We start from the raw sequence: 24,792 nt of genomic DNA on the forward strand, positions 1-24,792 counted from the left end.
TTTCCCTCTCCTTCTAAACCATTCTTGATGGATGGCCAGGTGGAATTTGAAGTACGCCAGATACTGGATTCCCGAAGATTCCATGGTGGGATACTTGGTCCATTGGAAGGGTTATGGACCTGAAGAAAATTCATGGATCAAATTCAGGGATGTCCATGCCCCCAAACTGGTCCGGGTTATTTCATCGGAGATTACCTGCGCTGCGGTCGCTGGAAAAATCAAATTGAAGTGACTTCCAGCGATCGCGACCAAGCCGCACATTTGTTTTGATGCGACGTCGCCGGCTCTATAAGCGCAGCCTAAGGCCTGGGACATGGTCAGCGCTTATGCGCTGACAAATGCTGAGCCGCGCTGCTGCTCGGCACTGAGCCCCTGCAGCCGCAATGAGCGGCTTTAGCAGGGGCTCGCGCACGCGTCAGCACGCTTGGGGAAGCGTGTGTCTGACGGCGTTTTGAAATTTCCCTGCTTGCCGGAGCGCAGAGCCGGTCACGTGAGCGGTTCGCCCAATGAGGGCGAACCAGCTCCGTGACGTCACTGGCCCGCCCCTGTCCCGCCCCCTGATGGCGCTGTCTAAGGGCACTATGTCCCAGGCCTAAGACTGCACTTCCTGGTGGGAGTTGCTGAGCAAAGTTCTGTGTTTTTGCAGCTCCTGTCGGTCTTTGTTGTACCCTGTTCCTGTTACCTGTTTGGATTCCCTGTTGCTGACCCAGAACCGTGACCCCGACCTCGCTGCTTTCCGCCTGCCCTGACCTTTTGCCTGGACTTTGCACCACTGCCGCCTGCCCTGACTTTTTGCCTGTACCATGGACTCCGCACCATTGCTGCCAGCCCTGACCCCTGCTTCAATACTGACTATGGATACTCTTAGAGGACTCTGTCCCTGGGCTGTAGTCAGTTTATTTGTATCCCTACCTCTGCCCTGCGGGTCCGCTTCCTGATTTGAGACGAGCATCGTCACACCTTGGTACCATGCCCTGCTATATTTCAATCCGGCTCTGCTTTATACATACCCTAAATAAACACCATAGGGACATATTTATCAAGGCAAAAGTGGTACAATCCTGAAGCAATAAATCTGTATCATTGTACATACTCGATAGCTCAAAAGATGTAGGGATCATAATAATTATCAACATAATCCCCAAAAATATTTTAAGTCCTGAAATCAAACATCTTTTTGCCTCCAATGTCATTTTTTAGATAAATATAGTTATATTAGCATACCCTCCAACTGTTCCTTTATAGCAGGATAACTATACGTTTTTGGGTCAGGCAAGACCAGGTTTACCTATTAAACATTAACTTTTGCGTGTGGTAAGCTCCATAGGTTAGGGGACTTGCATTGAAACCGCCTGGACGTGGCTTCCACCACCACAAGTAGAGACACTACAGTGGTACTAGAGGTGGGTGTATCTGCCCAAATCCGTTTCCTCGGATACAACCCGTGGACGGATTTGTAGAACCCAATCCGCGGACTCAGCGATCCGTTGACGGATCCTTAAGAGTTGCTGAATCTGCGGATTAGATTCCACAAACCAGTTCACGGGCTGCGGAATCCACGGCGTGTGTTGGTAATAATAATTTAAAAATCCGCACACCGCGAATCGCCCTTTTTGAGATTGATCCGTTGAAATCTCTAAGTGGTCCCTACTTTTATGCTGCAACATGGAGGGTCTGTATTAGTATAAGGAATTCATATTTGTAATGTTAGGACCATGAACATCCAACTATATATTTATTATCAGTATCCATGTTGTGTATCATCATGTCATATCAGGCTGACACTCCGTAGACAATTTAGTGGCGCTGTGATTTATTGCAGTATAGTAATCCAATTAAATGGGTCAATAATCCCTCATAGGATACAAGTGGACTAAGGAAGTGGCATGTTTAATAGGTTAAATTGTGTTGATTGACACCTTTGAAACAAATATAGGACAAAAATAAACATTAAAAAAAAAAGTTACTTGACATATTCCCATGATAAACAAGTTTTGGAGGAATTTTACAATCTTTATAGCAAATAAAAATATCAATTGTGAGCACATCCACAGCTCAGACAGGTCTGTAACCCCACTTTTCATCCTTATCTATGAACGAATCAATATCTCACAAATGGCAGAACTTTGATCACCCTTCCAGACAATAAGGATGTCGTCTATATAACGTTTTCATACCACTATTCAATCCAAAAAGGGATTATTAAGACAGATACAGCAGCTCTTCATCTATAAATTGGCGTCACTGGGAGCAAACCATGTGCCCATGGCCGTAACACAGAGTTGAAGATAGAATTGATCCAAAAATAAAAAAATAATGATGCGTAAGGATGAAGGTGACGCAATCAAGAATAAACCGACCATTAGGCGTGTGCAGATCTGGGTCATCCAGTATAAACGTTTTGACTGATTCAATCCCCCTAAAATGAGGACTACTGGTGTACATCACAGGTTATCCAACGATAATCTGATTCCCAATAAAAATTATTGAAGAAATTAAAGTCTGAAGTCGAGTCCTTCATCTAAGATGGAAGTGATAAAGCATATGTCTGTAAAAAAATTTATCTACATACTCTATTGTGAGGTGTTTGATGTAAGGGAGCCAATACCAGAAATGATCGGCCTCCCCGGGGGATTAGAGAAACACTTATGAACTTTAGGAAGGTGGTAAAAAAATTCAGTATTCTTTTCCTTCTCTAACAGCTCTCACCATCGCAAGCGGGGGCCCCTTTTATGCTTTCTGGGATCCGGATTTTGTTTTGCTTTGTGCAAATACCCAAGGAACAGTTGCATGAGGCGTATAAGCGAGCTACCACTGTGGCTGAGGGCACCAACCGAGGAAATAAAGGCCAGAAAGATAAAAGAGTGCAGGGGCAAGAATTACATGTGGATGACAGAGTTAGGGACCTGGGCTTACCTGGTAAGCACAAAATAGCCAATCGATAGGAATCAGAGCCCTAAATAATTTCAAACCTCGCGAGCCCCCTACTCTATCCCCCCATCCCCCTTCCCATGTATTTTTCTCCCCTTCATCCACTAGTGGAGTCAGCACAGAGCGTCAGTCTACCTAATAAAGGGAGGCGTGAGTAGCTACCGAGGGAATCCTCATCACTAACAAGTAAAGGGTACCAAAGCCTTTGCAAAGACGCAGGCCTGCTACATTATAACTATGGAACAAGGAAAAACCCGGGTGCTCCCTGGTAAAATTCTAGAACAGGGGAAATATAGCAATGAGTGTTACAACCTTATAAACAAAGGTCCCCTCTGGTTCGCCTTCTCGTCCTATGGCTCTGACCCCAATAGGATCCTTATCCAGGATCCTTATTTGTACAGGGATATAGAGAGAAAAGGGGGAGCACAGGTTGAAGAGTTTGGGGTATGTATAGTATCTAAATAGATATTGGTGGGTGTGCTTGAAAGATATATTAAATCACTTACACGGCCTTGTGTAAATGCTCTCACAGCAAGGTTTCGTTGCGATTTACTTGTCTTTATGTTCCCTTGGTTGGTTTCTTTCTTCTTTTCAGAGCTTGGTTTTCTTCCTGGGTTTCTTCAACAGTCCTCAGCTTACAGTGAGGATGTACCCCTCGGAGTGAACAGATTTAAAGACAATTGTTAGAGAAGAATACAGACGGTATTTTATAATGTCCAATGCTTTCAACTTTAAAAATATACAAAAGCAGTAAATGCTGCAAGCACTCACATGGGCAAGTGTGAGTACAATCCTAGGGGAAGGTATCTTTTTATCCGATCTGGTCTTCACACGTGGTGACCTATAGGGGTAATCTTTAAAGACACCTTGATGTGTATTTACTCACACAAGGCCGTGTGAGTATCATTTGATCTACATCTATTATTACATACCAGACCCTGATTACCCCTATACGTCACCACGTGTGAAGACCAGATCGGATAAAAAGATACCTTCCCCTAGGATTGTACTCACACTTGCCCATGTGAGTGCTTGCAGCATTTACTGCTTTTGTATATTTTTAAAGTTGAAAGCATTGGACATTATAAAATACCGTCTGTATTCTTCTCTAACAATTGTCTTTAAATCTGTTCACTCCGAGGGGTACATCCTCACTGTAAGCTGAGGACTGTTGAAGAAACCCAGGAAGAAAACCAAGCTCTGAAAAGAAGAAAGAAACCAACCAAGGGAACATAAAGACAAGTAAATCGCAACGAAACCTTACTGTGAGAGCATTTACACAAGGCCGTGTAAGTGATTTAATATATCTTTCAAGCACACCCACCAATATCTATTTAGATACTATACATACCCCAAACTCTTCAACCTGTGCTCCCCCTTTTCTCTCTATATCCCTGCTACATTATAACACCAGCTACAAGAGCTCTAATGGTGTGCCGGCACCCACACATGGGCCCATTAGATACATGGTTGGGTTGTATTGGGAGAGACATTAGCATACACCTGTGCAGCGGCGTATGTGAAGTATATTGTGCCTGTCGGTGAATGATCCTCCCGTTTGTTTGGGGATCATATGTTTATCTCAATATATATATATATATTTTTTGTGTTTATTACAAGATGTGCTATAAATGCGCCTTTAGTATTTACATTCCTGTGTTGTGTCTCCATTGTCTGACCTTCGGGCCACGTGCTCAGTAAGAGAGATAGTACGGGTTATATCAGGGAGTAGGACTTGGGCCACCACCCCTCCTTAGCAAATAGACGCCAGTCTAAGGGAAATAATGAGAGATTACACACAATACTTCTGTAACCCCTCTCTTCTTTTCCCAAGCATGATGTCCTCCTTTTTCTGGGCCTAGTACATGTGGGATGAGTATCATTGTCCTGTGTTAGCAGTTGTTTCAGACGAGCATTCTGTATCAGGCAAGGACGCTGTGAAGATAACAGCTCAATAGAATTTGTGTAGCTGCTCTGAGTCATTGTTACCCCCTCATCCGCTCTCTTGCATTCTTGGAGTATTAACACATCCCTTGCTGGTTTACATTGACCCAGTCTTATGACAAACATAGTCTCTCTTCTTACCCAGAATCCTCTTAGGGTAAAGTCCAGAGGTCTCAGGTTCATCACCATCTGATGAACCCATGATCTCTAGGAGCGGATATCTCATGAAAGGTGGAAAGTTGCCCACACCTCATCACCTTGAGGATCAAAAATGCCATTGGCTTGTCACCTCGAAGACTGGATATTTCATGGGGCAGGCGATGAGACAGATCATGCCACCTGGGCATATCATAAGGAAGACACAGCCTGACAACTCATCACACCTTATATCAAACAACTGCAACAATCCCCTATAGAACATATAGAACAACTATATATATAGGCAGGAAAGATAAGAACTCTAGGACCAGACAATTCTAGTGGTTGGGTGCAGAAATAAATCAATAAACAAGATGCAGATTTGACTGTTTTATTCAGATTTTCCAACACATGAAATTGCTTGTATTCTTTCATCAGTTCATGGAGTATTTGTAATGATGGCTTTAATGCAACTAGAAGCATCAACCCCCACAATGCACACATCAAAGAATATTTGTATATATTATACATGGATACAGTATCACTGCGCACAGGGACAGGCGATACATTAACCAGGATCCATTAAATTCCACTTTAGCAAAAAATAAAAAGTTACAGTAACACGTTTAATGGGGACCACAGACAAAGATGTGCTACGGAAGATCCCTATATGTATTATGTATAGGTATTTATAGAAATATATATATAGTCTGGCAAAACACACAGAGAAGTGGGATTCTGGGAAGGGGGAAAGGGGAGACACCAAAGATGAAAAAGCTGGGGAGACAGGACATGGCTTTAAAGTATGATAACGTTTGTGTGATCTCAACAGAGGCAACCCCTTCCGTGCCACAGACCTGCAGACCATCGCTTAACTCCTTGCATACTGGAGACAAGGGCAGTGCTTTAATGATTTTCCTTCCCTGCTATATAAAAACAAAGATCAATGCTCAACTTCATCCTTGCTACAGACTGGCAGAGCATCTAATACCCCTACACCCTCTGCACATCATTGCTTAGCTCCCTTCATGCTGCAGACACAATGCGCATTGTTTAATTCCTTTCTATGCTGAGCCTCTCCCATGCTGGAGAGCTTCAGGAGAGAACTGAACCCCCTCCCTGCTAGGTACCTGCAGAGCATTGCTTATTATGTGAGACAGGCAGATCATTGTTTTACCCCGCCACACAGAGACTTGCAGAACATCTCTTAACCCTCGAGTTTCCCCCACAGAGTATCACTTAACCCCTTCCCTTCTGGATGCATGCAGAATATTGGTAACATCCTTCCCCCTCTAGGCACAGTCGGATGGATGACTTAACCCCTTTACCAAAGGTCTGCAGAGCATCACTTAACCCCCACCCAATCAGAAACATGCAGAGCATCGTTTAGACCCATTCTTATTAGAGACCTGCAGAGTATCGCAACCCCATTCTTATTAGAGACCTGCAGCATATCGCAACTCCATTCTTATTAGAGACCTGCAGCATATCGCAACTCCATTCTTATTAGAGACCTGCCGCATATCGCAACTCCATTGCTATTAGAGACCTGCAGAGCATCTCTTAATCCTTTCCCCGCCTGCACTTGCTCCTTACATCCAATTACAGGGATGAACTCCAAAAAGCACTGAACGAATCAGACGCAAGATGAATCTCAGTCGCTTCGATTATAGGACCCCCCCCCCCCTCCCCAAGAAACGCCAGACGCTGTTTAAAGGGGAGGAACAGAAAGCGAAACCAGGAAAGAAGAGATGGGTAATGGGGCATGAATGGAGTAGAGGAGGGGACGGTGGGTAGAGGGAGCGGGGCCTCGGGTATTCAGCATGACACCTCCATGGTGTGGTTGATCTGCCCGATGCCATCGCTGCTTTCCGACTGGGTGCAGGGTCGAGGGCGGTTTCCATCCACAGAGCTGGCACTGGTGAGAGATGCGGTGCGGGAGCGGGCAAGGCGAGTCATACTGGCCGAGGGCACTGAGGGCAGAGAAAGAGACAAAAGGGCCATACACGTAACTTTTCTGTTACACGTAGCGAGCAGCCAGGATCAGCCTCAGAATGTCTGGGGTTTTCCCCCCATGTTTGAACCAGGGCGTTCTCTGGAGCTGAACCCCCAGAACTCAAAGCTTCAGGGACCCCCTGGTTGCCTAGATATTGAATCTTTTACTTTAGCCAGTCCTTGCAAAAGCAAAAAAAAAAAGATGGCTGTCAGCCACCCAATCGGAAACTGCAATGTTATCTCACAATGATGTCACGGCTTTCTATTGGTCGCCACAGTGAGGTTGCCATATTGTTCCCAGTGGCTATATGTTTCACCCGGACAAAAATAATCCACTAAGGGAATTTTAGCAGTAATTATCTCATGAACAAGCGGGTCCCTGTAGCTTGGAGGGCCACGGTTCAGCTCAGCCCTTGTATGAACAGAGGTGAGGAAATAAATATATATATAGAGAGAGAGAGAGAGAGGAGGAAAAAAGAGCAGCACTGATTGTTGCTTTAATGGAGATGAGATCTACTTAAGAAGCGTATTTACATCGATGTGCTATTAAAATACACTTGATTTTGTTGGCTATGTGGCATTAAGCCTCAGCAAGGGTCTGAGGGCTTCTCAAATGCCATGCCGGTGTTAATAACTGTTTTTAGGGACCACCATACTTGCACATGTATGTGTGTGTATGTATGTGTGTGTATGTGTGTATGTGTGTATGTGTGTGTATGTGTGTGTGTATGTGTGTATGTATGTATGTATGTATGTATGTATGTATGTATGTGTGTATGTATGTGTGTATGTATGTATGTGTGTGTGTGTGTGTGTGTGTGTATGTATGTGTGTGTGTATGTGTGTATGTATGTGTGTGTGTATGTGTGTGTGTATGTATGTATGTATGTGTGTATGTATGTGTGTATGTATGTATGTATGTGTGTATGTATGTGTGTATGTATGTGTGTGTGTGTGTGTGTGTGTGTGTATGTATGTATAAAGGGTCGAAACATCTGTCTGTGAGTAGGCTTACTGGCTATGCATCTTAACCCAGGCTGTGCTAAAAAGCTGTGCAATGCAGCAAGCACAAGCTTAAAATGGTTCCATGTAGAAATGGATTTGAGGCAAAAGGTGACACTGCTCATTTGCATGTAATTTCCCAGAATACCTTGCTGCAGTGGAAGCACTATATGATAGGCGATAATGGTGAAAGGCAGGGTTGCAGACCTGTCTAAGATATGTGAATGTGCTCACACAGATAACACAAATATATATAGAAATATTGGACCTGTATGTAAAAATCAGGCTACACAATTTATGGGGAGATATCTGAAGTGATTTCAAAGGCCACGGGAACCATCAAAGACGTGTTTGGGAGCCACTGGGGGTTTACAGACCACAGTTTGAGGACCACCGCCTGGTCGCCAAGAAGAAGTCTAAGGGGAAATACTATAAAGTGCGTTCGTGCTGATCGGCATCAGTCGCCAATTAAGAGCATGGTGCACCTTGCGTCATTTTGACTCTACATCAAGGTGCTTTGCTCCACTTGTGCCCGTGAGTGTGATGGAGAGTGGTTTCAGGAGGAGTTAGTGGAGGAGACAGTCAGCGCAATATCATAATGAGATGCATCAACAGTTTCACTTTCTCTTTGCGTCAAATAAATCCACCAGGTCTGATGTGGTGTGAACCCCTCCACCTGCACCTGCACCTCCATCTGCACATGCACCTCCACCTGCACATGCACCTCCACCTGCACCGAATGTAAAATGCAGGATTAACAAGCTGATCACTGTGCATTTGCTGCAGGGAAAAATTGATTCAGATGACTGACACCAGAGCAAAGACAGCAGAGGTTAACGCTGCAGTCCAAGCAATATCCTACATGTGTTTTTTAAAATAATTCAGTTCTGTACTATGAGAAAATACTTGTAACATTTTTTTAAACAACTCTAGGTGACAGTTTTAATGTATTATAATGTAACAATCATTTTTTGTTTCTATAGCAACCATTTACAAAGTCACATCCCTTTCCTCTTCTGAAACAGGCTCTGGCACAACCCTTTTTGAGCCTCACCCTCTCTCTAGCAGTGCACCAATTGTATCCAGTGACTGCCTGGTCACATGATCTTCCCCACAGAACTTTGTCATATTGATATGCAAATGCATTCCACTGACTGCAGAATACTCCTCTACAGCCATTTAGTGAACCCCAAGCTGAATCTTCTCCGATCGATCACAGGAGAACGGATCGATTGGCAACTTAGCTAACTACTTATCATATTAAAGCTGCAGTTCAAGCAATATCCTACATGTGTTTTTAAAATAAATCAGTTCTGTACTATGAAAAAAAAACTTTTATAGCACTAAAAAAAAACATTTTTAATGTATTCTAATGTAACAAGCATTTTTGTTCCTAGAGCAACAATTTACAAAGTCACACCCCCTTCCCCTTCTGAAACAGCATCACCTTCTGGAGCCCTGCCCTCTCTCTAGCAGTGAACCAATTGAATCTAGTGCCTGCCTGGTCACATGAACTTCCTCACGGAACTTTGGCTGTCAGTGCAGCAGAAGAGGACCCATGATGCATTTAGGGAACCCCGAGTCGAATCTTTGCCGATCGATCACATGAGAACGGCTCGATTGGCAACTTAGTTAATTACTTATCAGTGTGTAGATTTTATTGATGCACATTAAATGAATGAACTGCAGCTTTAAAGGGGGAAAAAAATAAAATAATAATAAAAAAACAGCATCTTGGACTGCTGCTTTAAACAGGGGCCTTGCTATTTCACTGGCTATAGTACCTGCATCTCCCTTATTACAGGGGTTACCCCGTCCAGTTCAGCTTTTTAAGTCTTGACCTTAGTCACAGGACTGGACCTGGATGGACTTGTTTGAAGGACATGAAGCCCAGTGACTGAGCTGTCACAGAGCCGTGTCATTCCTGCCCATGGGAATCTTGCTGCAGAAAGCTGGATTCAAAATCAGTTCCCTTCATTCTCGGACAAGACGAGGGAGAGGGGTCCAGCAGCCCGAGCGCAGCAGCATTCACAGGTGGTGCACAAGGGGAGGGAACATGCAATGTCCAGGGGAAGGGGCAGACACAGCATTCAACAGACAGCAGAGCAGGGGGGGGGGGGGAGAGGGGTTAAGTGCATCGGGGTACCTGCTCCTGCACTTGCACTCTGTCTCCGATCCTTCAGGGAGGCAACTAGGTGGAAGAGAGGGGGCAAGGGGCAGAGAGAGAGGGAGAGGATGGAGGAGGGGGGGGGGTCGAGGATGGAGAGGGGGGAGAGGATGGAGGGGGGGAGGAGAGGATGGAGGGGGAGGAGAGGATGGAGGAGGGGGGCGGAAGAGGATGGAGGAGGGGGGCGGAAGAGGATGGAGGAGGGGGGGGAAGAGGATGGAGGAGGGGGGGGAAGAGGATGGAGGAGGGGGGGGAAGAGGATGGAGGAGGGGGGGAAGAGGATGATGGAGGGGGGGAAGAGGATGATGGAGGGGGGAAGAGGATGAAGGGGGGGGGGAAGAGGATGGAGGGGGGGAAGAGGATGGAGGGGGGGAAGAGGATGGAGGGGGGGAAGAGGATGGAGGGGGGGGGAAGAGGATGGAGGGGGGGAAGAGGATGGAGGGGGGGAAGAGGATGGAGGGGGGGGAAGAGGATGGAGGGAGAGGATGGAGGGAGAGGAAGAGGATGGAGGGAGAGAAGAGAGGGGTGGGGTGGAGAGGAGACAGAGGGGGTGGGTGGGGAGAAGGGGCGGTGGGGAGGTGGTGGGTGGAGAGGAGAGAGGGGGTAGGTGGAGGGTAAAAGAGAAAGCAGAGAGAGAAGAAAAAAAAGAGGAGAGAGCGAGAAGGGAGGGGGTACAGTGGAAGGGGATATAGAGAGACCAGGATAGGTGCGCAGAACGGTAGTGTGAATGAATTAAGAAGATTAGGGAGAATGAACAAAACAGGAAGGTGGGGAAGTGTCAGAAAGCAGAGATGGCAGACAAAGTAAGAATGAGGGGTGATGGATGTAGAGTAAGTGAGGGGCAGGAACAAGGGTGAGGGGAAATACAGATAGAACAAGTGGGAGCGGAGAAATAGTGATAAAGATGTGGAGAGGATAAGGTTGTAAGAATGGGTGGGGGTGTGTGAAAGGGAAGTATAGAGAAAATAGGGGAGGTCGGCGGTAGAGAAAGGGGATATAAGGAAGGAGGGAGACACGGAGATACAGAGGGAGGGGAGGGAGACAGCGATACAGGGGGAGGGAGACACAGATACAGAGGGAGGGGGACACAGAGAAAGAAAGAGAAGGGTTGTTTTTCCTCAAAAGAACACACAATTAAACTGTTACTCTGTAAAATTAAACATCAAATACAACACAAGCTAAAAAGGAGACAGACTGATGTGACAAGACTGCTTCACACACAAACAGATACAGAAACACAGAGAGAAAGACTGACCAGTGAGATGAGACGGACAGAACGACATGGAAATGTGCTCAGATTACCAGATTCAGAGAGAGATGTGCGAGGGGCACAGAAGGAGACAGAGACCTCTCTCACACACACACACACACACAAAGGGTATCTGAGGTGCTGCTCCCCCAAACTGCAGAACTGTCCCGAGCCAGAATCCAGCCTTCTGTTTTATCTATCCCAGAATCCTTTGTTGTATATACACAGACATTACTTTGCAGCAATCACACACAGACGCAATAATGCACCTCTCACACACAATCACACAAACTGCATACACAGACATGCACACAATGACAACCACTCACACAGAACAGTATCAAACAACTCATATACATAACCATATCACATGCTGACACATCACCTTCTCACACAGATACAATATTCAGACAAAACACACCCGCACGCAATGCTACACACTCCTTACAGACATACAACCTGCACATATCCAGCACATGCCCCTCGCACTTTCACACACACACCCAGCCCGCACCATACACACACACACACACACACACACACGCACCTCAGATAAACGCTGCATACCTGGTTGGTGCAATAAAAATATACATACACACTTTCAGCACACATCACACACCCCTCACTGACACACCCCACAAAGACACCACATACAACACACACCCCTCGAAGTCACGCATACAGCACACAACCATCACAGACACACACACCCCTCACAGACACATATCCAGCACACACCCGTCACAGACACGCATACATCACACAACCATCACAGACACATATCCAGCACACACCCCTCACAGAAACACATACAGCACACAACCATCAGACACACACCCCTCACAGACACACATCCAGCCCACACCACTCACACACCCCTCACAGACACTCAGCTAGCATACACCCCTCACAGACATACTGTACATCCAGCACACACCACTCACAGACACACACATACCCCTCACAGGCACACACATACCCCTCACAGGCACACACATACCCCTGTATATCCAGCACACACCCCTCACGGACACACATCCAGCACGGACACACATCCATCACACACTCCTCACACGCTCATGCATGAATAAGCTGCACTTACTGTATCCCATGCCTTGGAGGAAATATTTAAATGCTTCTGTCAGCTTCCCAGGCTGTTAAAAAAATAAAATAAAGATTATATCCCGATGTGTTCATCACCCCCAACAACTTCCCAAACGCGTGAAAACAACAGGGGAGAGACCCAATCAGGAACAACCGGCGCACAGCCGAATGAAGCATCAAGGACGTAGTGACCAAAAAAAGGTTTTTAATGAATAAAAAAAAAAACATGAAAACAACACACTGATGAGAATGAGGACACCTTCCAACTGACTCCATGTCCACAGTGTGATAATGATCCGGTCCAAGTTTTGCTTTTCCATTAGCAGCTCTGTTAGCAACTGTGGTATGAGTAGGAATCTAAAGTAAGACCGGTCTGGATCATTATCGCTAGGGTCCTGGGTGGCCCACCCCAACCTATGTTAAGGGGGTCTCGCCAAGCAACAACTTCACCTGCCCCTCTCCCCTCTATGCCCCCAGACTGCATGGTGTTAATATAGTCTGTTAGATACAAATTATATTAACGATGTACAACTACTAATTTACTACCAGTAGTGTTATATACAGAGACGGACATAATTCACCATTGTGAAGACTACTCACAATGCAATAGCTATTAGCAATCGTTAATGATCAAAATATATTGTTAAGATATAAAAATATGTATGTGCTAAGTAGTAGTAATAGGGATTTTTTTTCAGAAGTGGGGGTTCTGGCAGTAAAGAAAGACTTTTACGTTTGCCGCGCCCAGTAGCTCTCTTGTTGACATAAATATATATTCATGATGTGCTGGGTGTGGGAGTTTGAGGTAGCTGGGAATGTGTGTTAATCCATTTCTGACTGGTAACAGTTGTATGGAGGTAGGTGGCACCTCTCCCCAGAGCTCACGCCTCCTCACTTTTTAACTTGGGAGGTCTTTTCACTTTGCTGCAAAGAACAGGATCTACTATGGTTCTTTCCCCTCATACAGAGGTAACAGGAAGGGTTCACAGTGGGACCTGAATTAATGTTGGTTATACCTTGACGTGGTATGCAGGCTTACGACTCTTTGGCCAAAGGGTTTAACTAAATAACCAAGTAAATATTATTATTAAAGAAGTATTTAAACTTTATACTTATTACTTTATATGTTTTTTTCAATTGGATGTAGCATTGGGCACCCCTGTCTTTTGTAGTAAATAAAGAACGTAAGAAAGGCCAAGTTGTAGAAATATTATAGAAAAGCAGAATATAATGTAATAGACCTAATAATAATAATAACTTTATTTGGATAGCGCTTTTATCCCCAATGGGACTCAAAGCGCTTCACCGTTACAAAAAGGGAAAAAATAAGATAAAATGTAAGGTTATAAATATTACGGATGTGTGAGCTGCATTGTACTTGTAGTCACTCACAAATACCTCAAGCCCTATACCCCCTATTCTGCAGTAGACCCTAGTTTCTTAGAGGCATGCCTGTGATGTGACATACGCAGTCATACACGTGTTCAGTGGGGTGTAGAGACAGAGCGCACACGTAGTCCTTTACCTGTGTCAACTGAGGGAGCCCACCAGAGTCAGCCATCTGTGGAGGGTTAGAGAGAGAGAGTGAGAAGAAAAGAGATGGCAGGTGATTTATAAGGACGGGAAAGTATGAGAAGGGGGAGGGAAACGCTGAGAAAGAGATGCATGAAATGTACAAGTGAAGAGGGGGTTAAGGGGAAAGAAGAGGCACCATATGGCAGTCATGGGGGGACGAGGACATGGCCGTGACGGTGGAACCGGGACATGGCAGCGACGGTGGAATCGGGACATGGCAGCGACGGTGGAACCGGGACATGGCAGTGACGGTGGAACCGGGACATGGCAGCGACGGTGGAACCGGGACATGGCAGCGACGGTGGAACCGGGACATGGCAGTGACGGTGGAACCGGGACATGGCAGCGACGGTGGAACAGGACGGTGGAACCGGGAAATGGCAGCGACGGTGGAACCGGGACATGGCAGCAATGGTGGAACCGGAACATGGCAGCGACGGTGGAACCGGGACATAGCAGCGACGGTCGAACCGGGACATGGCAGTCACGGTGGAACCGGGACATGGCAGTGACGGTGGAACCGGGACATGGCAGCGACGGTGGAACCGGGACATGGCAGCGACGGTGGAACCGGGACATGGCAGCGACGGTGGAACCAAGACATGGCAGTGACGGTGGAACCGGGACATGGCAGTGACGGTGGAACCGGGACATGGCCGTGACGGTGGAACCGGGACATGGCAGTGACGGTGGAACCAGGACATGGCAGTGACGGTGGAACCGGGACATGGCAATGGGAAGCACAAGGTAAGGAAAGACTACACTTGTTAAAGAAGGCGCATAGGGTGAACGGTAAGACAGAGGATACTGTACATATAGACTCGTATGTACTAAGCAGCCTATTGCCATAAAACTCATTAAGTTGCTGGAGGACACCATACAGCCCATTCACTTGACTGGGTTATAAGGTGTCTTCCGGCGCTGGAAGGTTCTTTATGGTATGGTTGAAGAGTGCTTTGTAAATATGACCCCTAATGTGACAGAGACAAGAGCAAGCCTAGAATGAGTTGGAGACTCAGAAACTACGTAGTGATAAAGACGCACAGAATACCTTCAGGAAAGTTGTGTTCGTTGGGTCCAGTTTGGAGTTACATTCAACCTAAGGGACAAATAAAACACTCAACATGTGTACCTTACACTTATCTTATTTATCAGCTATGTTCTCCTCCACAACGGAAGGAGCTAAGACGCGGGTGGGGATTGTGGATACACACATTATTCCTGCTAGGGAACACCATTCTAGCATTACTTGTACTCCTGTGTGCTCCCATATAACCCTACAGCCCCTTCTCTTACACCCCTTCCCGTTGCATCTCCATCATCCTTGAATACTCAATACACCTCTCTTCTAAAGCCTTCCCACTCTACAAATAACACGCTGAATGGCTATGCACTGTGCCATTAGATACAATGGGTTTTTATAGATCAAAAGGCTCTACTAAAGAGGCTTTCCGTGCAGATCCCATGATTCAGCGCTAACGGAGCTTACAGAATAAGCCCCAATGTATCATGACAAAAGTGGCGCAATTCAGATAGAAACACAAACTGCACAATGAGATCTCATAAGGGGAAAAATAAATTCCTTCCTGTCTCCAAGAATTGGCAATCGGATTATTCCCTGGATCAGCATCCTTCCCATGTTTACTTATTTGGTAGTAAACTCAACATCGTTTCCCTGCCCCCTCTCCATGTAACCACTGCCCTCGTGAGGTGAGGAGAAGCACAAAATAAGGGGTGTATGGGAAATGAGGGGAAGCAGCATAAAAATAAATGTCATTAATTAATAAATATTTACGCCCATATCTATTAAGCGGTGCTATTCCATCAAACCCATTCTGGTGCAGGAAGACACCTCAGACCATATTTAGTAAGCAGTTTTCTGCCAGAAGACACCTTTCCGATGTGTGAAGACATCTTACAGTCCATTGACTTGAACGGGCTGTAAGGCGTATCCCAGCTCCAGAAGGTGCCTATGGCAGAAGACTTCTACCTTATGAAGCTTTATGGCCCATAAGGGGTCATCCAGCTCCAGAAGGTGTTTTGTGGCATAGCACCTCTTAGTAGATATGGACCTCAACCCATGATTTGACTGCACACTGACCACGCTGTCTTCAGCTGGGGAATTATCTCCAACCACGAGCATCACTGGAGCTCTGAAAGAGAGGGACGTGAGAGGTCAAAAAGGTTAGAGGAGGCGGGACAGTGTGAGGATCGAGAGTGAGTCTAGGAGGGACAGTGAGTGAGACTTTAAGGTGAGACAGGTATACAGAGTGAGGCTGAGGAGGCCGTGAGCATGACGTGAAATATCTAGGAGAATGGGGGTATGGAATTTTACTTTAGGGGCCTCCATTAGGAAGATAATTGGCTGGTTGTGCAATGTGGACAAGAATAACAGTGGGGAGAGACGAGTGTAGGTACTTTGGTGTATAAAACGTGGGTGTGACAGTTTGGAGGGGAACAAGGCCACTGTGGGAGGACGGCGGAAATGTGGCAATGGAGGAGTGAAATTCTGAGAGTGCAGAAAGAGGCAAAATGATATGTCACTTTCTCCCAAAACAGGCACTGCTCATCTTCTCCTTGATTACCCTTGTTGGCTTCCCATCAAGTGCAAGGTTCTCCTCCATACCTTGTAGACTGTACACTCGTCTGCTCTTCCCTACATCTCAGCTTTGATTTCTCCCTATACTGCTGGTGGTCTCCTTGCTCTGCGCAGGGCTGCCTCCTTTACACCCCTTCCACCTCTACTGCCCTCTCTTGCATACACTGTTTTCCCTGCACTGCCCCCTAGCTGTGTAACTCCCTCACACTCAGTATACACCAAGCACCTTCATCAAATGTGAACATGCACCTTCTGAATGAAGCAGTTCAATAGCCTGGACTCATGACCACTCCTTACCCGGCACCATTGTGGTCAATCTCCACCATCCACTGCTCCTTTCCTTAATGTCTCTGCAAGTCTCCCGACACATCAATGAAATTGTAAGCTCTCCGGGGCAGGAATTCCCTTTCCTATAATGCGCGGATGTTTTTGGTGCACTTCCTGTATTATATGGTCTACGTTGTGTACATTGTTGCCGATATAAAGATATAAATACACTTTATACATGATAGTTAGGGGGTAAGAATCCACTGATGTATGCATCTAGGGAGTTGGACGTGGTGTGATAGTTACGGTTAGGTGGAAACGGGTATGGCGTGAAGGAAAGCAGAGAAGACGGCGATCACCAGGTGTCCTTTTAGTACAGGGGAGGCCAACTTCAGTCCTCAAGGGCCCCCAACAGGTCATGTTTTAAGGATATCCCTGCTTTAGTGCAGGTGGCTCAGTCAATGACTGATTGAGCCACCTGTGCTGAAGCAGGGATATCCTTAAAGCCCGACCTGCTGGGGGCTCTTCATGACTGGAGCTGGCCACCCTTGCTTTAGCAGGTATTGTGGGTGATGTGACACTGGATAGAGAAGGAGAGATGGAAACTAATAAGGGTACTCACCGCAAAGTCTTCGCATTTGGGACGGTTCCGGGACGATTCATCTCTAAATCTCTCCGACTGAAAGCGCAAACGAGGGAGAGAGAAAGAGTGAGACAAAGCAGTTACATGCATAACAATGCAGTGTCACGGTCCCAAACACAGCTACTGGAGAGCAGCATTGTGAGCTAGCAGGGCAGTATGGGGAGGTGAGCAGTTGTCAGGGAAATGAGTGGGGAATCAGCGAAGTTATCACAACAGCAGAGTTATTAGGGCAGGCGACAGTACAGGGATATTTATTGGAGCAGTTGAGGATTACAAGGGAATGAAGCGCTATGTACATTATTGGCGCTATATAAATAAAGACCTACAATACAATACAATGCACCCTGGCTGTTACACGAATAGCGAGGTAGATATCGGGGCAAGAAGAGGAGATAGTAAGGAAAGTATTTTGAGAAGTTACTTGAGTATGTGGGGCAATTGGATGAGCAGTGGAAACGTTATTGGCATACTGTGGGTAGCTAGTGGAGTGGAAATTATAAGGGCAATTACAATGACCATCATTAAATTTGTAGGGGCAGTTAGTGAAGAAGCATTCTAAATGGTTGTGCACTACACACACACATACACACATACATACATACATACATATATATATACATACATACATACAGTAGAAAATATTCCCTGTTGCAAAACTGTGGCAGAAACACATATCCCTTTGAATGTAATGTTTTTTGTTTGTATATATATATATAATTTTTTTGCCCCAGTTTTGCACGTCTGACAACTCTTTCTATACCTCCTGTTACAGTGTACAGCCACTGGCCGGGAAGGGAGAAGGAGGCTGCTGCTGTCTCCCAGCTGCAAAAACAGGAGCAAAGAAGAAAATCCTATTGGTTTCAATGGGAATGTTTTTGGTTCACTTTTGTTTGCTCCAGTTCTGCAGCCGGGAGACTTTGATAAATCACCCCAGGTGTTAAAGGGGCGACCCCCTCCTAGTTATTAGTTATTAGACTTGAAGGGGTTTTATTCGGGCAGTTGATGGCATTAGTGGTAGATTATATGAGTACCCGTTGTACATATTCCAGAACAGCTGCAAATTGCTCTGGTTCACACAGCTGCCGATTTGCTGCCGGTAATTCTGCACAAGCTCTGTGTTATTCATCAGCTCCTCCTGGGGTGAAAGACATGTGAAAACAGTGAGTCAACATTGTTACCTCAACTATTAATATATTCTCTGCTGTATAGAAAGCAGTCCCAATAAAATCACCCTATAAAGCCCGTCCATATGGAGAAGAGATGACCTCCATGTACAGCTACTCTATCTCACACTAATCAATAATGTAATCATGATGATGCATAGAACGGATGTCCAACGCATCATCAGAATCAATGATGGGGTTAAGATGTCATATCTGACCATGATGTCATACACTTGGAATGAGAATCAGTGATGAGATCCCGATGTAACATGGGCCTGTGATGTCATGCACATGTTTGCAAACAATGATGTGACCCCCCCCCCCTGTTGCATAACTCAGGAATGTCATGTGTATTACATGCAATCATGTGTATTACATGCAATTATGATGTTACATGGAGCAGTGAGGTCATCTCATATATATCTCATATATGTTTGATGATGTATGCTCATATCACACAGATCAGTGATGTCACGTATGTAATGCTGATACCATAGGGAGAAATGGGGGTCATATCCCTCAGATAATTATTACTAATACTATAATCTATTTATAGGGCTGCAACATATTCTCACGCACAATACAATGGGGCAGCAAAGCCATCACATAATAATACCAGTACACATACTGATAAAAAAGTAATGAGGTCACTGATCCAAGCTACTTACAATCTACAGTGATGTCATTCTTATGTCACATAGACCAAGAAAGTCATCCATCTGTTACAAGAGTAAGTGATGTCACTTGGTCCGGAGAGGTCTTATATAGACGTTCGAAGAGATGGGGGTCTAATCACAGTATAAGGAATATAACCGGTTCACACAGAATATTGCACTGGAAACACAACACTTCCCTCTATGCATCCATAAAACCGTCCATCTTCTTAGTCCTATTAAAAACTTCACAAGCAGCCAGTGGGATGACGTTCTTCACACCGGTGATCGGAGCTGGGTGTGAAGAGGGTTAGGTCTTCACACCACCATACAGATGTGTCTAGCTTCATTGTCCCCTTTGGCGTGTTATGATGGGGTATGTTTTGATATTTTCAAACTAGAAGATCTGCCACTGAATCCCCTGGAAACTCTGATATCCTGCATTATAACGGGACATGTTGTACTATCCCTAGGAAGAATGTGGCTGGCGACATCTGTATATGACTAATATATATGAATGCTTGGAGCAAATCATTATGTATCTACTACAATTTTCTGTGTGCACCGGTCCTTTTGAGTATACTGTAGTGTTGAGTTGACCACAGAGCTCATAGTGGTAGCACCGGTTTAACGTCTCTGAAGCTGGATCATGGGACTTATGGAACCCTACTAATATAGGTCTGAATATAGGAGGTACGGAGGTAGCCAGCTGCCTTGAGCACCTTGTTTTTTACACTTTTGATATGTGGGTGTAATCACAGTACCTGGCTGAAGAGGTGGGAGAGCACGGTGTCTGGGAGGGAGCTGGTGAGACCAGAGAGCTGCGGAAAGAAGGATGGAGTGAGTGCTTTACCCACCAGTCTGCTTATCCCGAGCCACCCATCCTGCGTCTCCCGTCTACAAACGCCACACATACCCCTTTAAAGACCTCTTTATGATCTCTTTCTCTACCACCTTTGTCCGTCTCACCTTGGAAGCTGCCCAATCGATCCAGCCTTTTCCGTTGGGATCAATGTTTACCAGAACCAAGCCTTCCACCAACTCAGGGAAAATCAGCTGTTGGACAGAGAAAAAAGTGGGGTTCAACCGGACCCAGGAGATGAAGGAGTTAAACAAGAACCAGAGGGAGTGGGGAGACGAAAAGATAAACCAGACAAAGCGAGGGTAATGCTCTGCAATGCGTTATTGGCAGCTCTAGGGTTAATTAACGACGCCACTGGAACGCCAATCCTTTTTCCCAGCAGCATAGGCACCTCAGGTAGAGAAGTGAAACTTTACCTGACTTGAAGAGATTCTCTTTGCCATTGTCCTGATGAAGGTCCCAGCGGACTGAAACGTCGATTTTGTGACTTCTCGATTTTAATAAGGCGTACGTTTTTTTCAAAATATTTTTCTACTACTTGGTGTGCTTTAACTTGGGTTCTTTTTTTTAGCTCTTTGATTGTTTTGCTATATCTAAGGCCTGGGACATAGTGATTTAATCAGTGCGGAGGCGCGCTGAGGCTCAGGGAAAGCGGTGCTTTCCCTGGCCTTACACAGCGCGCCGTCTGTGGGCGTGTCGGGGGCGGGCCAGTGACGTCACGGAGCTGGTTCGCCCTCATTGGGCCGAACCGCTCACGTGACCGGCCCTGCGCTCCGGCGAGCGCCAAATTTGAAAACTTCTTGAGACACACGCTTCCCCAAGCGTGCGGACGCGTGCGCGAGCCCCTGCTAAAGCCGCTCTCATTGCGGCTGCAGGGGCTCAGTGCCGAGTGTGAGCGCGCCTCAGCACGGCTCAGCCTTGCTCACACCACTATGTCCCAGGCCTAAGTCTGCAAGAGTTTTGCTATGTTTGAAGAGATTGTAAACCATTTTCCCCACAATGTTTAAAGCTTTTTAGACCTAATTTAAGAACATTTTATACAGTATTTGTGCTCTAAAAACAGAAGAAAAACAATCCCATAGGAACTGTGGGTGTGTAATAAAATAAACAGTGGTTCTGTGAAGTGCCATCAAACTTTGAACACAGCCTCCCTGTGTGTCCGACAACAAAATATAAGCCTTTCTTGGACATTAATTGCCTATTGGGGGATATGTCACTATTCGCGAGTGTACTTAAAGTGAGTGTCCTTAAACCGGGGTATGCCTGTACCTATTTTAATGTGCCCAGTGTTGGCGGCTCAGAGCGCTTGAAGGTGCCTTATGGAACTGCATCTCTTGGTAAATATGGGCCTCAAATCACTTCTTTTATTTATTTAATAGGTTGAGTTATGAAAATATTGGGACCATTTGGATAATGCATCGGAAGCTGCCTCTGTAATGGGAAATGGGGGGGGGGGGGGGTAAGCGACTCCGGAATATGTGCAGTGACATCCAGCAGGGGGAGACAGAGTGTAACCTGGATTAGTTAGTGAATGTGAGCAGGGACTGCACTTCAAAGGACAGATACACACACACACACACACACACACACACCGATTCATTCATACATACAGTACACACTGATACACGGATACACACATACATACAAGCCAATACACACACTGATTCATTCATACATACACACTGATACAAACACTCCAATACACTGATACACACATACATATACACCGATACACACCAATTCATTGATACATACACACTGATACACAGACACAGATACACACACTCCAATACACCGATACACACACACTGATACACACACTCTCCGATACACTTATACACACAAATTGCCACACATACATACACGCCAATACACACACTGATTCATTCATACATACACACTGATACACGGATACACACATACATACACGCCAATACACACACTGATCCATTCATACATACACACTGATACACACACTCCAATACACTGATACACACATACATATACACCGATACACACCAATTCATTGATACATACACACTCATACACAGATACAGATACACACACTCCAAAACACACACTGATTCATTCATACATACACACACTCCAATACACTGATACACACATACATATACACCGATACACATACACTGATACACACACTCTCCGATACACTTATACACACACGCAGATACACACACATCTTGATATGGTAACAGAAGGGATCCATAACCCATAATCAGGTTTCACCTAGTGACCACCAAGTAACACAGAAGGGGGCAGATACACACACACACACACACACACACACATCCCGAAAAAGACAGCCCCACACACACACCAATATAAAGAAACATACATCACCAATAGAAATATATATAGACATAAAACACATACATTATACACCAACGCAGACGTCCACACCGAAACCACACCGAAACCACACCGAAACCACACCGAAACCACACAGAAACCACACAGAAACCACACCGAAACCACACCGAAACCACACCGAAACCACACCGAAACCACACCGAAACCACACCGCACACACTGAGATCTGAAGGACTTACAGCAAATTTTGCGAGGACGTAGGCTCCGGCCCCAACACCAATCCCAATGACACTCTGAAACCTACAAAACAAGGCCTGTTACACACACGGAGCACTGTATGGGGCCGAGGTTGTGCTGTGTATCAGACATGGTGTGTCCCTCATTGTGTATGTGTGTCCCTCATTGTGTATGTGTGTCCCTCATTGTGTATGTGTGTCCCTCATTGTGTATGTGTGTCTCTATATTTGTATCTATATCCTTATGCTGGTACTTTTGTTACTATCTTTTGTGGGTTACACGGTGTCTAAGTATGATACATGCTATATCTCCATGTCAGCTTCCATGTGTCATCCCATGTGTATGTACAATATGTGTGTCTGTGTGTGCTTAAAGCTGCAGACCAAGCAATGTCCCACGTGTGTTTGTTTTTATAACTCAGTTCTGTACTATAAGAAAATACCTGTAGCATGTTCTTTTTAAAAACAACTCTGAAATACATTTGTAATATACAGTGTTATAATGTAACAAGCATTTTTTGTTTCTATAGCAACCATTTACAAAGTCACACCCCCTTCCTCTTCTGAAACAGGCTCTGGCACACCCCTTTTTGAGCCCTGCCCTCTCCCTAGCAGTGCACCAATTGTATCTAGTGACTGCCTGGTCACATGATCTTCCCCACAGAGCTTTGCATATTTGGTCCTCTTCTGCCGCAATGACAGCCATTTAGTGAACCCCCGAGCCGAATCTTCGCCCATCGATCACAGGAGAACGGATCGATTGGCAATTTAGCTAATTACTTATCATTGTGTGGACTGTATTGATGCGCATATTAAATGGGGCAAATAAATTAATAATAAAAAATAAATTAAAAAAAAGGCAGCTTGGACGGCTGCTTTAAATACCAGTTAGTAAGTACATGGCTTGTGTGCTTGTGTGTTTCAGTCACTCTGTCCCTGTGTGTGTGTATATATATATCTGTCCCTGTGTGTGTATGTATATATCTGTCCCTGTGTGTGTGTATATATCTGTCCCTGTGTGTGTGTATATATCTGTCCCTGTGTGTGTGTATATATCTGTCCCTGTGTGTGTGTATATATCTGTCCCTGTGTGTGTATATATATATATATCTGTCCCTGTGTGTATATATATATATATATATATATCTATCCCTGTGTGTGTATATCAATCTGTGTTTGTGTCGCCATGTGACTGTATTTGTACATATCACCGTGTGTAGGTATCTCTCTCTCTCTCTCTCTCTCTCTCTCTCTCTCTCTCTCTCTCTCTCTCTCTCTCTCTCTCTCTCTCTCTCTCTCTCTCTCTCTCTCTCTCTCTCACTCTCTCTCTCACTCTCTCTCTCTCTCACTCTCTCTCTCTCTCTCACCCGAAGTGCTGCACGACACTAGACAGCATGGCGGCCAGATGCTCCATGGTGGGATACTGATACCTAGAAGAACGCAGCAGGTTATTAGCATGGGATTAGATGGCGATACGTAATGATCACAACGGGGGAGAGAACTTATCAGTTACTTACCCCTGTGGGAACTGCGAGGCTCCCACCTGTTGACCTGGAGCATCCACATGACACACGACAAAGTGCTTGGTTATCTCTTGCATGTCCTCGTAGTTAAAGAACGTGTTAAAGCAAAGCTTGTCTGAAAGAGGAGAGTGCGGAGAGCAAAGTCAAGACTCGGACCCATATTTGGTAAGCAGTGCTGTTCCACAAGACATCTCCCAGTGCTGGAAGACACCCTCTGGCCCATTCCAGGTGTCCCACCCCCTCTGGCCCATTCCAGGTGTCCCACCCCCTCTGGCCCATTCAAGGTGTCCCACCCCCTTCTGGCCCATTCAAGGTGTCCCATCCCCTCTGGCCCATTCAAGGTGCCCCCCCCTTCTGGCCCATTCAAGGTGTCCCACCCCCTCTGGCCCATTCAAAGTGTCCCATCC

At 45.6% G+C, this 24,792-nt stretch overlaps 1 protein-coding gene across 7 annotated transcripts in view; it reads right to left on the minus strand.

Moving 5' to 3' along the window:
• Positions 1–5,390: 5,390 nt before the first annotated feature.
• NDRG4 (NDRG family member 4) overlaps positions 5,391–24,792 on the minus strand; it is a 65,835-nt gene continuing 46,433 nt past the window's right edge. For 4 of the 7 annotated variants that reach the window (XM_075576545.1, XM_075576548.1, XM_075576551.1 and 1 more), the window contains 13 exons: positions 24,380–24,500; positions 24,230–24,292; positions 22,866–22,926; positions 20,400–20,486; positions 20,195–20,251; positions 18,646–18,749; positions 17,594–17,650; positions 16,207–16,258; positions 15,157–15,204; positions 14,056–14,091; positions 12,529–12,580; positions 10,157–10,201; positions 5,391–6,986 (listed from right to left, as the gene is read on the minus strand). In XM_075576545.1, the coding sequence (XP_075432660.1) occupies positions 6,832–6,986; positions 10,157–10,201; positions 12,529–12,580; positions 14,056–14,091; positions 15,157–15,204; positions 16,207–16,258; positions 17,594–17,650; positions 18,646–18,749; positions 20,195–20,251; positions 20,400–20,486; positions 22,866–22,926; positions 24,230–24,292; positions 24,380–24,500 (938 nt within the window). In that variant the 3' untranslated portion in view covers positions 5,391–6,831. The remainder of the gene's footprint in view (positions 6,987–10,156; positions 10,202–12,528; positions 12,581–14,055; positions 14,092–15,156; positions 15,205–16,206; positions 16,259–17,593; positions 17,651–18,645; positions 18,750–20,194; positions 20,252–20,399; positions 20,487–22,865; positions 22,927–24,229; positions 24,293–24,379; positions 24,501–24,792) is intronic. The other 3 variants (XM_075576547.1, XM_075576550.1, XM_075576546.1) reach the window with 2 other exon arrangements.

Source organism: Ascaphus truei, chromosome 19 (genome assembly GCF_040206685.1).
Source record: "Ascaphus truei isolate aAscTru1 chromosome 19, aAscTru1.hap1, whole genome shotgun sequence".
Classification (NCBI taxonomy): domain Eukaryota; kingdom Metazoa; phylum Chordata; class Amphibia; order Anura; family Ascaphidae; genus Ascaphus; species Ascaphus truei.